The sequence below is a fragment of the Pyrus communis genome, chromosome 1, assembly GCF_963583255.1.
Source record: "Pyrus communis chromosome 1, drPyrComm1.1, whole genome shotgun sequence".
In the NCBI taxonomy this organism is placed as follows: Eukaryota; Viridiplantae; Streptophyta; class Magnoliopsida; order Rosales; family Rosaceae; genus Pyrus; species Pyrus communis.
In genome coordinates, this window is record NC_084803.1 from 2136688 (window position 1) to 2151438 (window position 14751).

Consider the following 14751-nt stretch of genomic DNA (forward strand, 5'->3'; position numbering starts at 1 on the left):
GTACTGGTAGGAAAAACCTACAGTTTGAAAACTGAAGTTTGAATTCCTTCACTGTGAAAGTTTGAACAAGTATTTGATACATTAATTACATATCAACAATTTGATAATTCAGACTTTGAAAAGCTCTTCTAACAACCTTCATCACGTCCTTCTGTTTCTGTACAGATACACAACTTAAAATTTTAATTTTTAAATGCATGCGCTCACAGGCTTTTCTAGGATCCCTTCTATGCCGAGGTCTTAAATTCGAAGGAGTACCCCAAGCTTGCTCCCATATATCCTCTCTGATTTTAGAAAACCCACAAGTTCCTGCCACAGAGAGGGCGCATGTTAATGAATATAAAAAAAGAGATGAGTCTACTGCAAGATGTTATTGTCAGAAGAGAAATTATTATATGCTTTCTTTGTGAAATGTGAGTGTATTTGGTAGAAATGGGTGAAGCTGCAGACTTACGCTTTGAAGGTTACGTAACAGAGATTATGGAGAACACAGTCTGTACGAGAGTAAGTATGAGGAGAACAACAGCTGCAATGACAGAAATAGAGGTCCAAGGTGTGTTGAAATAATTTTGTTTCAAATTTGCCTTCCATTTGTGCCACGGCTTGCTGCAGTAGTTGTTCAGGTCCTCACAAATAGTATCATAATAGAAGTTAAGAACGTTTGGAACAACCCCAGTGGAAATGGCGTTTAATGGAGCAGACCCCTCGCTTGTGTCACTTACGTTCTCAACTTTTGCGATTTGGTACTCAACAAGCAACTCTACATCCTTTGTGGTTTTCACCAAACCTCCCATGAAGAATGCGTAAGAACTCATGTATGAAGTAGCATTAGCATTGTTCGACAAATGGCATTGTTCAAAGGCAAGGACGTTTCTGATTATTCCAGTTTCAAACCCTATTGCAATTCTTGGGATTGTCAGAGTCCCATTGGAAGTACTGAATTCTATGCCAAATATATTTTCGTTTCGCCCCGCCTTAAACCTGACTCCGACCTGGTGTAGCTCCGTCAAGCTGGGTATGTTAGGAGATTTGAGTTTCCCTCCGGCTTTTCGTTGAAGAGGGATTTCAAAAACTCTTTTGAAAAGATCAACAAAATGTGCCACTGATTTATAAGTCTCCATGTTGTCATCTAATTTCTTCACCCGCAGTAGAACTTCGAAGAACTCTAAAGAAAGACTAATTATTGAAGTAATGTTGTGAGAACTAGAAGGGAGTGAAGTTTTGCATGCTTCAAAAAGATCCTTAAGAATGAACAATGGCAGCTGATTTTCAATCAACCACATATCTTTCAATATGTCCTGTAACATCCATGGCCTGTTAAATATGCGATCATTTTCGTCGACGAATTCATCGTATCTGTCCTTCAATAGGACCTCGATAGTGAATGCGGCATCCACTAGAATGATTCTTACAAATTCATCACTACTATACTTAATAGGTTCTGCATAACAACATCTCAACCTCTCTTCTTGGTCCTTTATTGTCTTTATATGGTCCTCCAGGCTTACTTTGGTCCGATCCATAAAATCTTTCAGGTATCTCTGTTTGTGCTCGTCCAGTGTGGGGTTTAAGCCTTTCCTGCCATGGTGAAGCGGGCCTATCGAGACAGCCTGAGGCGTGTATAGCTTTTCATTCACACACCGTATACGCTCAGGAACTCTGTAGATACAACATGAAGAGGACATGGGAGACAGGGTGGTGAACTCTTTTCTCATCGAATCTGCTAATGGGGTGTACTGGTTTTCTATGTCGTTCGGAGCAGTTTCATTGCTTGTTTCCATTTCCCAGCTCCTGATAATGATATGCCGTTGTGATTGTAATACAAGAGAATGATGATTATTACATATTACTGAGTTACCATCATAACAATCAACAAATCTTCATCATTTTGCTATCATATTACTGATCAGGATAACTATAGTACTATTCTAGCAAATATAAAAGGATAATGTTAGGGTAGACAAATTTTTAAACCAAATTTGTAAATCAAATGACGTGTCACCAATAGAAAACAAGCACATTAATCAAAGTAATAATTCAATTATCAACATCCACATTATTATCATTTGGTTTACAAAATTTGATTTAAAAATTTAGTATTTCTACCATTACCCATAAATATAGATGAGTTATGGAGGTAGTTGATTCCTTCCAATCCAATTAGTTCTTGCTTAATTTTTAAGAATTAAAAAAGTCAATTTTTGGTTCCAATCCCTAGTTGACCAAAATCTTAGACTGAAACTTTACTAATTTGAACTTTGATTGAAGAACAAATTATTAAATTTACAGATGCTAACATGTAAATATTTTATTAATGAAATAATAACATGGATAAAAAACAAAGTGCCTTGATCAAAATTTGAAAAGGAATAAGGTTACAATTAATGGAATAGAAAAATGATGGATCATAACCTAATTTCTCCATAAAAAAACTAATGACTAATCCAGTGGCTAAGCGAGGATTTCATGTGAGGAGAGATCTCTTACAAATGTTTAAAAAAAATATATAAACGGATAGTTTCCACAAAACTACTAACAAAAACATAATCTATACTATTATTAAGAGAACCCTCCTTGTCACTTTTTGTCACTTTTTCCTATTTTGCCCTTACTTTTGATACACAATACTTACATAATGAGGGCAACATAGTAATTTTGTATCTTTTGAGAAAATGACAATCCTCTTGTTCCTATTTTACCCTCACTTTTGATACACAATATTTACACAAGGAGCACAAACAGTAGTTATGTAATTATGCACTTATTTTTAAGAGAAATTGTTCCACAATCATTATTTCATACTCTTTTTAAAATTTTAAAAATTAATCACACTCCTTAATAAAATAAAAACTGAAAAATAAAATGAAATTGTTCACACACACAAAGTGTAATATTAACCCAAAATAACATATGCATCGATAATATTACCAATTCACAATAATCATAATTAAAAGAAAATTGACAATCAATTAAAACTTTTGCAATATATCAATTTAACAAAATCAAATTAAAATTTACAAATTACAAACCCCAACACTCAAGTAAGTAAGTAAGTAAGAAGCTTACCAGAAATTCAAGACTTCCTCTGTTGGTAGAATGTGAGGGTTGCAAGTTATAAGTTTTTGTAAAAAAGAAAATAAATGATATTATCATACAGTGACACATGAACTCTTATATAATGGGGAGAAAGTTAATAATATTCTTAAACCATTTTTTATTGCATAGAGGGGCTAGGAGCATCGAATAGCGTTACTAATTTGCCTTGGGTGTCGTGTGGCTCCAAATCTCTCGTACCAAAGCCACCCAATTAATTAATCCGGACATTTGAAATTTGATCTAACAGTTAAAATTATTATCTTTTAAATAGACCTTATGTTTGTAGCCGCTGAATCAAATTTCAAAGATCTGGATTAATGAATTAGGTGAATTTGGTGGGAAAGATCCGAAGATAATCTCTTCCCTCGGGTGTGGAGGTGTTGTACAATATGAGTAAGAAATCTCCGCATATTCTTAAACCATTTTGCATTCTATGGAGGGCCGGGAGCATCGAATAGCGTTACTAATTTGCCTTTGGGTGTGGAGGTGCCGTACAATATGAGCAAGAAATCTCCGCATATTCTTAAACCATTTTTGAAGCATTTAAATTTGAATGAGTATCATTAAAGCTGAAAAGAGGATGTACCCTTAAGCAGGGGTGGGCATAAAAACCGCCAAACCATGAATCGAACGTTTAAAAAAAAGGATTAAAAAATTGTGTTGATTGAAAAACTTAAACCGGTCAAGAAACCAAACCGGTTTAGCCGGATTTCGGTTCCGTTTTTTACTTCTCAAAAATTAATTGAAACCAAACCGTACCAACTTAAATATAAATTAATTTATGATATAATTTTAACAGAACTATCAGACTTGACATGCATTTACAGAACTATCAGCCCAACAATCCAATTTATTTTTGCAACCTCATCGCATAATAACTGATAAAGTGATATCTTTGTTTGCAACCGTCGAAGAATTTCGTCAAGCAACCGCATGTCACACCAGACAGGTAACATCCAGGATATGGGATCATTTTCATCCGGTGATGCAATGCGATGGAACCTCAGTAAAATCTCGATGATGAAGACATAATCGACGAGCTAACAGAATCCAGAACGAAATGAATGACATATGTACATCTCCAGAATCAAGTTTCTGCTCCATCTGTTTTGTCTCCTTGAAGATACTTTTTCTAACTAACTTTAAGCCACCACCATTGGCGCTCAATTCCCCGTCATGACATTGCACTTAAGATAAAATATCTGAATGGTACGCCAAGTGCCATTAATGAGCAAAGAAAAAAAGTATGAGTTTCAACACATAGAACGAGGCATTCAACAATTACTTGAACGACAGACAGAAGACTTCGTCTTTGTCGTCATGTCAGAGGTATTTGATCGAGAAAAGAAAAAAGACATTCTGATAACAGAGTTGTTGAGTGATCGGAGGGGGCTCCTTTGTTTGAATTTATGGTTAGCCACATGCATAGATTACAACCTAATACAGGGGACGAAGAGCACGCAAATCTGATGAAGCTATTACTGAATGATCGAGGAAGAGTCTTCTACTCGATGGGGACCTTATGTTCTCACTAGAATAGGGCTAGTTACTAAAAGAACGTGTTCCTCTTGAGCAAGGACTAAACCATTTTATAGACGTGTAACCACAACCGTTTCCACCTATCACAGAAACTACTTGGCAAAATTGCACGCCCATGTTTAACTTTATTGTTCTACTTTAAAGGAAAAAAACTTATTCAAATATTAATTCTAACTGATTCCAATTTCAGCCAAACTTAAAATCCTAATGAGATAAGTATAGATTCCAATAGGTTCCAACATCCTTATCATCCCTATTCAAGGGATGGGAGGAATGGCAACTCTAACCCAACTAGTTTATAATGATGGCAAGGTTAAAGCTTATTTTGATAAGAGAGTGTGGGGCCTTTTGATGAGATTAAGATTGCCAAATCCATAAGCGGTGCTGGCCCCCCAATTTCAAATGAGTTGGACTATGACTTGCAATGCATGTTAAGATCTACCTAGGGCAAAAGGTTTCTCCTTATCCTATATAATGTGTGGAGCTACGACAATGAAAAGTGGAAACGATTAAGGGCATCACTAATTCAAAGTGGTGCTCATGGTAGTAGAATATTGGTTACCACAAGCATGAGATTGTTGAGATGATAAGAGCAACAAGTGATATGATTAATTTGGAAGAGTTGAGTGAAGGAGATTGTTTATCAATCTTCAATCACATGGTGTTTGCTGATAGAGAAGTAGATGAGTATAAGGCGTTTGAAAATATTAGTAAAAAAATTGTAGAAAAATGTAAGGGTTTGCCTCTTGTTGCAAAAGCTTTAGGCAGTCTCATGCACAATAAGAGAACAAAGAGGGAATGGTTAGGAGTATTGAACAGTAAGATATGGGATTGAGAAGAGATTGAGCAAAAAGTTTTCCAACCATTATTACTAAGTTATTATTATTTGGCCCCACTAGTCAAATGTTGACTTTTGTATTATGCTGGTTTTCCTCAAGATTTTAAGTTTAAGAGAAAGTATTTGATTAATCTTTGGATGACACAAGATAATCTTAATTCAAAAGGGAATAAGGATAACGGAGAAATTGGTGAAGCATTTTTTGATAAATTAGTAGCACGATCTGTTTTTCAAGATTTGAAGAAAGATAGTGTGAGTGATAAAATTATAGGTTGCAAAATGCATGATGTTGTTCATAATTTTGTGCAATCTCTAACCAAGAACGAATATTTGATTATCGAGAGGCTGAGGGTCTTGGCAATGAAATAGAGGTTTTGGATGAAAAGGTTCGCCTCTTGACCTTAAGGTTGAAACTTTATGAGCCACTCCTACCTTCTAAGGCATATTACGATTGCAAAAATCTACATACGGTCACAACTCTTAATTCATCCATTGATACGATAGACTCAAATTTCATTTTGCAACTGAAGTGTCTTAGGACAATAAATTTGAATGGCAATTTCATCCGTGGAATACCAAAAAAAATTGGTGAATTGGTATATTTGAGGCATCTTGATTTGTCACGCAATTATCATTTGAGGATATGTGAGTTGTACACTTTGTATACCTTGCGCCTTTATAAATGTCATTCACTTGAAAAAACTACCTGATAACATGGGAAAGTTGATTAGCTTAAAGCACCTTTATGTTGATCATTGTATTGTTCTGGAGTAGTTGCCAAAAGGATTCGGAGGTTAAAAAACTTGAAAACAATGCATGAGTGTTGTGGTTTGTGGTGAGGATGAGGACAGAGCAGTATTACAATTGGGAGATTTGTTTCATTTGCTTATTTTTCTTCTTCATAATAATGTGGACAGGACAGTGTGGTGACTCCCGAGCTAGGCATATATATTAATGCTAATTTAACTTCATGTGCACATCTTACTAATTTTTGTCTCACTTTTAGGTAATTTTTGACTCACTTTGAGAATGATCGTATACTTTTTTATTTAATTTGGGTGTGTGGTGCTCTTTTCTCTTTTGACTGGATTGAAATTTCCGGTAAAATTTTAACAAGGGCCCGTTCTAATGTGCGGTGCACCCTATTCTTTCTTGTATGCATTCTTCCATAATATGCTAATGAGTACATTCAGTAAACTGGAGAAAAGATTAAAACACAACATTCGAAGCAAATCAGGAAACTGGAGATGCTTCTACAATAGGCACCATCTGATTAACTAAAGCACCTACTGCACAATCGAATTGTATCCGAATATCGTAAACTCAAATATTCGCTCCATCTTTGGTAGAAGCATGTCGTAAGGCCCCAATACAACAATCTGTTACTTCAAGGCCTGCACCTACTCATCGTACTGCCACTCTGACACACAGGAACGTCGTTCACCGTGTCTTTGTTTTGGCATTCTCTCATCAAGCAACTGGAGTTGTTTTTCAATCCACGGAGGATCATTTCGCGACAGCCAGAGGGCTTCGCCCGTATCCTTGTGCTTGAAATCTGGTTGTCTCGGATTCTTCTTACCTTCCCTGTTATCCCACCATTCATATGGATTGCTAAAAAACACTTGCCACAAGTGAAGGCGATCCTTATACTTGTCCAAATCACCTCCACCTAAAGTTAGGAGGATTAAACATTGAACGAAAGCATATAAAAAGCTCGGCAACATAAAATCCAACCACATTGCAAGATAGCAAGCAACAGTTCATGAGACATTGTAACATGCAGTACCTTCAATGCATTGTGGTTCCTTGTGATTTTTGGAGCTCAATCTGTGTCCATGTTGTGATACGTAATTCAACTCCTTCACGTCTAACTATGACGAAAATCCAATGATCATTGTTCAAATTCGTGAAACAGGAATAAAAAAACGTTGAAAAGGTTCTACCTTATAACGCATACTCAAATTCCCATTCTGATCAACCTTCGTGTAAGAACCTAAACGGCCAGAGACATAAATAAAATCATTCGGTTTCAAATGTTTGACGGACAATTCTGCCATCTCCTCCCACATCTTCAGCAATATCCTGTTCAGAAATTCTGCATGAGATTGCTAGGTTTCAAAACATCCCATCAAGAACTTCAACACAAAAGCATGTATCACGAACAAAGATGAACATTTGGGGACCAACTCCTCCGTGTTTCCAATACAACTGAATGTACCATCAAACTTCTAAAATTGGAATCAAACACCGTAAAGACGTAAACCTAAATAAAAGTATTGGCCACAACTATAACAAAGATGAAACCTTTCATCACAAATTGTACAATTAAGTTCATCCCTAAGACAGTATTTTCAAATAGGGGAGCCACATAAATTACTAGTCTTGCACTAATGGCAAATGGGTCACCCAGTTACTAGTGCCTTTTAATCCTCCATGCCTCTACTAAAAGCGCGTATGAGCATAAATGCTTCCAAAATGGACCGTTAGTGTAATATGCACAAACACAACCGATTACAAACTTTTAATAAAAAACCGAACTAGATGAACGCTAAACAGACATTGAGCCGTATATCAACCACGATCTAGTGCCATTTACTGTCCGTTTCGCGCCTCAATTATTTGTTAAAAGTTTGTAACCGGTTCGAGTTGCCCATATGTTCCAAGAAATAGTACTTTGAATTGCAATTCCAACAGAGATATTTTGATTTCATTAAAGCCAGCAAGAAAAGAAATTGATAGTTTAACTGACCAAAAACTGCTCTCAGATTTCGGGGAGTTTCTGACGCGAAGGCCGGTGTGAACTCCAAAGGGGCCGCCGTTGTTGTTCACGACCCGAAGGGGATGAGTCACGGTACCGATAAAGCTACCAGAGTTCCCCAAATTCAAATTCTCCTCCCAACGGCGCCGCGTGATTGCTCTCGGACGCTGGAACTTGAGTTTGTTTCGGTAAATGCCGCTGCCTTCTTCTTCGTCGCCGTCGTCGGAGGATGAGAAGGAATTCGAAAAACTAGGGTTAGTGGCTGAAGAGAACAGGGAGAGCCTTTGGGAGAACAACAGTGAGGGACTTGGCTTGCTGATTGAGAGTAGACGACGAAGCGCCTTCATAAGTGTATGATGATCGCGGTCATGCGGTTGAATTTTGGCCGGTTTTCTCAGAGTTTCTGACAGTCTGGTTATATGCGATTTCGGCGGGGTTAATGTTTTCTGGATTATTAATAGGCTGCTTCATGCCACTGATCTTGAGAATTGAATTCGGATCCTCTTTAATAGAATTTCATAATCGGTGAATCGTATTCTTTTATCGTAATTATTTTAATTATTTTTATTTAAAATCAAACACAAATATTATTTGATAAAAATTGATCGTACAATGTACGATAAATAGATACAATTTATAAATCTTTAAAATCGTCACTAAAAAAGAATTCAAAAAGGATCGTGTTGGTTGAGAATTGGCATCCGGATAGAATGAGAACATACTCAAAATGAATATTAAATATTTTTTTAATATTTTATGGTGCAAATGAGAAAAATAAGGGAAGAAGAAAACATTTGGAAAGGCTTATTTTCGTCTTTTTCACTGTGTTAAGTAGTGAAGCTGCCGAACCGGGTTTGGGCCTTTGAAAAAATTTCTTCCAAGCAAAAATATGGTTCCCTCCGGGACGTAGTGAGTTTGGGCCTTTGGGCCTCAATTGTAAATATTTGGACCTTCAAATCTATTATTAATCCAACTGAAAATTAGACATGACAGTCTTTTCTTAATTAAAATTTTGAGTAAACTGCCATAACCGTTGTTTTTATAATCACATGTCAGGTCTCTTGGAATTCAATTTGGTTTGGTGCAGTTTTATTATTAATTGTGGTCCCAAGTCTCAACAATTGAATGGGATTGCACACATTCGGTTCGATGTTTAGTCTCAATAATTGAGTCAGGAATTTAATTCATTGTATATATTTATTTCGTGTTATGTTATTAGTCGCAAGAACAATTAATAACAAAATCTCACCAAACCAAAAGCTCCTCACCTTCACAACCTTTAGCTTCTTCAATAAAACAACATCTTCCTCTGTTTTCATTTAGAACTTAGTCAATCCGCACTATTAAAACCTATTAGTTGAATAATGGAAATTAGAAAAACAATGCAGTCAATTGATTATTGATTTAAGCCTTGTTGTTTAATTTACTTGACCATATCCAACTGTGCATCAAAGCAGGTGATCCTTCTAAAAAAAATTCTTACGACCAAGACATTGTATAATAACATGACATTGTTAGTTATAACAGTTTCTCTCTTCCACAACACGCTACCCTTTTTTCTTATTTTTTTGGAAAATGTCACCCTTTTTTCTGAAGCATTGTTGACCACACAAAGAATGAAAGTAAAAAACGTGGGTAAAGACTAAAGACCGTTGAGATAGCGGGTAAAAGGTAACCAAAATTTTAAAAGAAGACGACCCAGAAGGGCATCGACAACCTCAGTCAGTCTTTTTACCGCCGACTGCAATTGACCATAACTCCATATTTTTTAATTCAATTCAACGAACAAAGTGAACTAATCACGAGTGAAATTCAAAGTCTTTAAATTTAACTTGAATAGCAAACAACAGTAACAACCAACAACAGCAACAACAACATTTGATTTCTCAATAAACCAGATGTCTTCTTCTACTTTCTTCTGTGTTTCAGGTTCGAAACGGTGCAGTGGTGGCTGCTGCTGTGAGCAGAGCCCAAGGCGGAAGCTCCACCACAGCAACCCGGAATTGGGTTCTCCCGCCTCGGCCACTTTCCCTGAATTTTCAATCGGAAAGTCACATTCTCTGGATTGGGGTGTTGCTGGTGCTGCTCCACAACCCTTGCCCCTTCCAGAATCTTCCCTGATTCAGAGACCGGACGCGGTTCCTAAACAAGGGTAAAGTAGAAGCCTTTTTATGTCAATCTTAAAATTCATCACGTTCTTCTTGTTTGTGGGTATTTGTGAATGTTTACTATGTGTTCTTACACAAGGGTTGGTGTTTTGCTGTGTGAAGTCATGACGAAAATCAAGTTGCCACAGCCTCCATATCAGGACCGCTGACTTCTTACTCAGGCTGCATTCATCCAGATGAAAATTCTCGTGGGGGTTGTTTTAACTTTTGTCTCCCGACGAAAACTCAGGCAAATGATATCTCAAGCCATACTTTTAGCCTACAAAGATCAAACACTGTGGATGGTTTTTATAGTCCTGCAGTTAGCCCCCGAAGAACAAACGCAGCCGCAGATCCTTTACCTTCTTTTGGGGGTCCCCAAGATCACTATCAGAATTCATTCCCTTCGAGGTTATCACCAAAGGGACAATCACGTAGTCTTGGTCATTCTCCTCTTCACAGCCCCCCATCTCGAAGCCAATGCTTCAACCCAAAGGGTTCAAATGGAACTGCAGTCACAGAGAGTGGTAGTCGTGTCAATGCTCACCCTTTGCCTCTGCCTCCTCCACCACAGTCATCTACCATGCATAACAATGCCGAAATTTTACCAGTATCATCTATTAAAGGACAATGGAAGAAGGGAAAACTTATTGGCAGGGGTACCTTAGGCAGTGTATATCTCGCAACCAACCGGTATTTTAATCTCTATGAGCTTTGTTCTGCATTGACAATTTGACAGTTTGTTTTGAACATGTTAACAATTTACAGTCATATGACAGAGAGACCGGGGCATTGTGCGCAATGAAGGAAGTTGATCTCATTCCTGACGATCCTAAATCTGCAGAATGTGTAAAGCAATTGGAGCAGGTCCATTTCTGGAGTCCCTTTTTTTCTTTTTCTTTTTTTTTTTTTTTTTTTTCCTTTTTGTAAATTCACATGGGAGTTGCAGTTATTTGTATATCTGCCTTCATTTTAGGTTTACCTGGACCGACCGAATATTTTGCAGGAAATTAAAATCCTCCGAACACTGAAGCATCCGAATATTGTGCAGTACTATGGTAGCGAAGTAGTGAGTATCTTTCTGACATGTGAACATTTACTGAAAACTAATCTGTGCCAGTTTTACTCAACTTGGGGAGTATTCTTTACCCAAATGCAGATTGATAATCACTTCTGCACATATCTGGAGTACGTTTATATTCGGCCCGGAGCCATTGATAAATATGTCCAAGACCATATTGGAGCTATGACGGAATCTGTAGTTCGCAATTTCACTCGCCACATCCTCTCCGGGCTGGCCTTTCTGCATGGCACGAAGACAATTCACAGGTGAGAATAATGCTTCCTACTTCATACAGTGCTATTTTATTAGCATCATGTTGCATTCTTGCTTGATCATAAGCGTACTTTTCTTTAGTGAATGAAGTTCCGATTCGGTGATTGTTCTAGGGATATAAGGGGTGCAAATTTGCGTCTTGATGCATCAGGAGTTGTTAAAATTGTCAATTTTGGGATTGCAAAACACGTAAGTAATTAATTCAGCAAACGCATATCATGTTTAATGTCTGTAAACATAATTTCTTGAAGAAATTATTTTTGAATAATCAACTTGTTTGATGCAATTCAGCTCAACAGGCAATCAGATAAAGTTTCGTTGAAGGGCAGTCTGAACTGGATGGCTCCTGAGGTAATTGCACTATCTTTATCTATACATTTCAGATGGCATATACATCGCATATAGATTACAGACGCCTCGTTTGTTTTCGTGCAGGTCATAAGGACTGCAATGCAGAACAACGCGGATCCTGATTTATCTTTGGCCGTTGATATATGGAGCTTGGGTTGTACCATCATTGAGATGTTCACTGGAAAACCTCCTTGGAGTGAATGTACAGGAGTAAGTAAATGATAAAATGATTTCTAGGATGTTGTAATACGATGATCTCTCTAGTCATCCTGTACGCATAAATATGCAGCCAATCTATGCGCGTACAGGATGACTAGACGGAAGAGGAGTCTGTGTGAGTCAGATCATGTTTATTGGTTTTTAACATCTTCTTGTCTTGAATCTGTCAGCCTCAAGTTATGTTCAAGATGCTGAACAGAATCCCAGATATTCCAGAAACATTGTCTGCAGAAGGAAAGGACTTCCTCCATTGGTGCTTTCGGAGGGACCCTGCCAAGAGACCATCGGCTGCCGAGCTACTTGAACATCCATTTGTACATGCACAAAACCCTTGATTTTAGTTGTACAATTAAATCAATAGAAAAATGGGGATTTTTTGAACGGAAATTCTAATGGAAACTAAGTCATCCAGTTTCACTATTCGCTTGCCTAAGAGCATCTCTAAAGGAGATGTCAAAATGTCCACATAAGTTATAACAGTAAAAAAAAAAAAAAGTCACACTAATGTTCTTCAACCAAAATGTCAATTCTAATGTGGCAATGACCTAAATTGACAGCAAGAAAATTGCTGTCAAAATTAATTATTAATGTTTTTTTATTAGTTTAATCATTATTATAATGAATACTGGTGTTGGCCGATATCTCAATACTTTTATTATTTAATTGTTTAATTTTATTTTTATTAATACTCTTTTTGGTTTGAGCAATATTCCTAACTATGTTTGGATACGGCAAATAAACTTGGAATTTGAATAAAAATCGGAATTTGTAAATTAACATGCACCAATTCCCTTGTTGTGATACATAAACATAGAAATTTAGAATTTCCGAGTGGAAAAAAAAAACTTGGAATTTGGGACCTCTAATTCCCAAGTTTAAATTCCATGCAAATAGATGTTATTTCCCAATTTCTATAAATGAGAGTTTCAAAATAACAATTTTCGTATTCAATTCCATTGTTCTTTTATGTTTACCAAACAAGAAAATTCGCAAATTCTAGAAAATAAAATCTCATCGTTTCAATTTCCATCATTTTAAAATTTCTTAGTAATCTTAAATTCTTCATCCAAACATAGTGTAAATGAAAAAAAAACGTTTTTATTTTTTCTGAAATTGAGTGCAAAAGGAAAGGCAAATTGTTCTAACGGCCCATATAACTTGGATCAAAATGAAATGATTTTTCATATTGGGGTACGGATGGCCAATGTTGGATCGTAATGGCCCATATATCTTGGTCCCCTAGAACCCAAATCATTTGTTATTGTTGGAATCCAAACGGAAAGAAGTATCCTAAAATTACACAAAGATACCCAAACAAAGGCAAACTTGTATTTAAATCGTATTTGTTTAAAACTTTGTATTCTTTTTAGTACTATAACACGAATTATTAAAGTTTGGCATGCATAAGTAACGACTCCTAAGAATATGTGAACGAAGAAAAATAAATTATTTTTTTTTACAAGTGATAGCATTAGTATGTTAAAATGTTAAGCGTAAACTTTTAAAGTTTGTTCAAATTATTTAATCAAATGAAATTGAACTTGCTTCCCACTTCTTCTCGAGAAACAAGTGATCTGTACAAAATTGTGTTAAATTTTATATGCAGGAATTCCGTAAAAATCTCCTTTTTAGGTGGGGATGATAAGCAAATCCAAAGCCGACGCGACAGCACAGCAGGATGACTACCAAGTGACCAGCAATATTATGATTAAGAGCGACAGAAAGTGAGGAGGAGGCTATTTTATCTACTTGGCATTCAAATCCAAAATTTGACACGGAATCGCATCAATGTATATAAAGTCATGCACCGTTGTTTGCCTCAGTTGCCTTGGTGGGGTGCGTGTTGCGTGGTCGGGTTGACGACGATGAGGTTTTGGTACTCCAACACTAAACCTATTGGCAATTCTCACGATGCTTCAAGCAATTGTACTCATCATTAAGCTATTTTACGAGAAATTTTTTATTACGACAGAAACACGAGTGGTATATTATATGTTTTTATGTAAGTGGTAGAAAATTTTATTTTTTAAGTTATACATTTTTTTAACACACATATCCCACCATTTGTATAATGACATGTGATGTACCACCTCGTGTGCCGATCATACTAAAAATCTCTCCTATTTTACAGGCACAACATTGGACTTTTTCTATACAAATTTTAAGTGCTTAGTGAAAAAAATTCTCTAAAAGGTAAAGTCAAGATTATGAGAAAAGGACAACCTGCCTTTGTGGCAAATTCCTACTGTTTTAGGCGCGGTCTGCTTGGTTTTGAGATTTTTTTAACTTTGCTTGCCTTATGTGATTTTTCTTCTTAAATGTCTATTTCCTATCGAAAAAAGAATATATGTGAGACTTACATAATGGTGATTCGACCAACATTTAAAGCATAGGGTTATTCAAAAATTCAAAAAAAAAAAAAGATATTTTGATAAAACAGACACTGATTTGACAGAAAAAAAAATAA

At 36.4% G+C, this 14751-nt stretch overlaps 3 protein-coding genes and 1 pseudogene across 3 annotated transcripts in view; 2 read left to right on the forward strand and 2 right to left on the reverse strand.

Annotated features, from left to right (window-relative positions):
- Positions 1 to 1781, reverse strand: part of LOC137734028 (UPF0481 protein At3g47200-like) — a 1785-nt gene extending 4 nt beyond the window's left edge. Inside the window, exons 1-2 of the mRNA XM_068473275.1 lie at positions 455 to 1781; positions 1 to 309 (exon numbers count right to left, since the gene is read on the reverse strand). The exon at positions 1 to 309 is cut by the window's left edge and continues 4 nt beyond it. Of these exons, the coding sequence (XP_068329376.1) occupies positions 465 to 1781 (1317 nt within the window). The 3' untranslated portion in view covers positions 1 to 309; positions 455 to 464. The remainder of the gene's footprint in view (positions 310 to 454) is intronic.
- The window catches only part of LOC137748153 (putative disease resistance protein RGA3), an 11237-nt pseudogene extending 4834 nt beyond the window's left edge, over positions 1 to 6403 (forward strand).
- A 318-nt stretch (positions 6404 to 6721) lies between these two features.
- On the reverse strand, positions 6722 to 8683 carry LOC137734042 (protein OSB1, mitochondrial). Its single transcript, XM_068473300.1, has 4 exons — positions 8223 to 8683; positions 7417 to 7555; positions 7260 to 7344; positions 6722 to 7142 (listed from the first exon to the last, which is right to left on the reverse strand). Exons 1-4 carry the CDS (start codon positions 8576 to 8578, stop codon positions 6874 to 6876), a joined length of 849 nt encoding a protein of 282 aa, XP_068329401.1. The 5' UTR covers positions 8579 to 8683; the 3' UTR covers positions 6722 to 6873.
- A 1446-nt stretch (positions 8684 to 10129) lies between these two features.
- On the forward strand, positions 10130 to 12619 carry LOC137748187 (mitogen-activated protein kinase kinase kinase 5-like). The gene is made up of 9 exons (XM_068488295.1): positions 10130 to 10383; positions 10502 to 11071; positions 11158 to 11245; positions 11385 to 11447; positions 11538 to 11707; positions 11828 to 11903; positions 12006 to 12065; positions 12150 to 12275; positions 12455 to 12619. Exons 1-9 carry the CDS (start codon positions 10130 to 10132, stop codon positions 12617 to 12619), a joined length of 1572 nt encoding a protein of 523 aa, XP_068344396.1.
- Positions 12620 to 14751: the final 2132 nt, after the last annotated feature.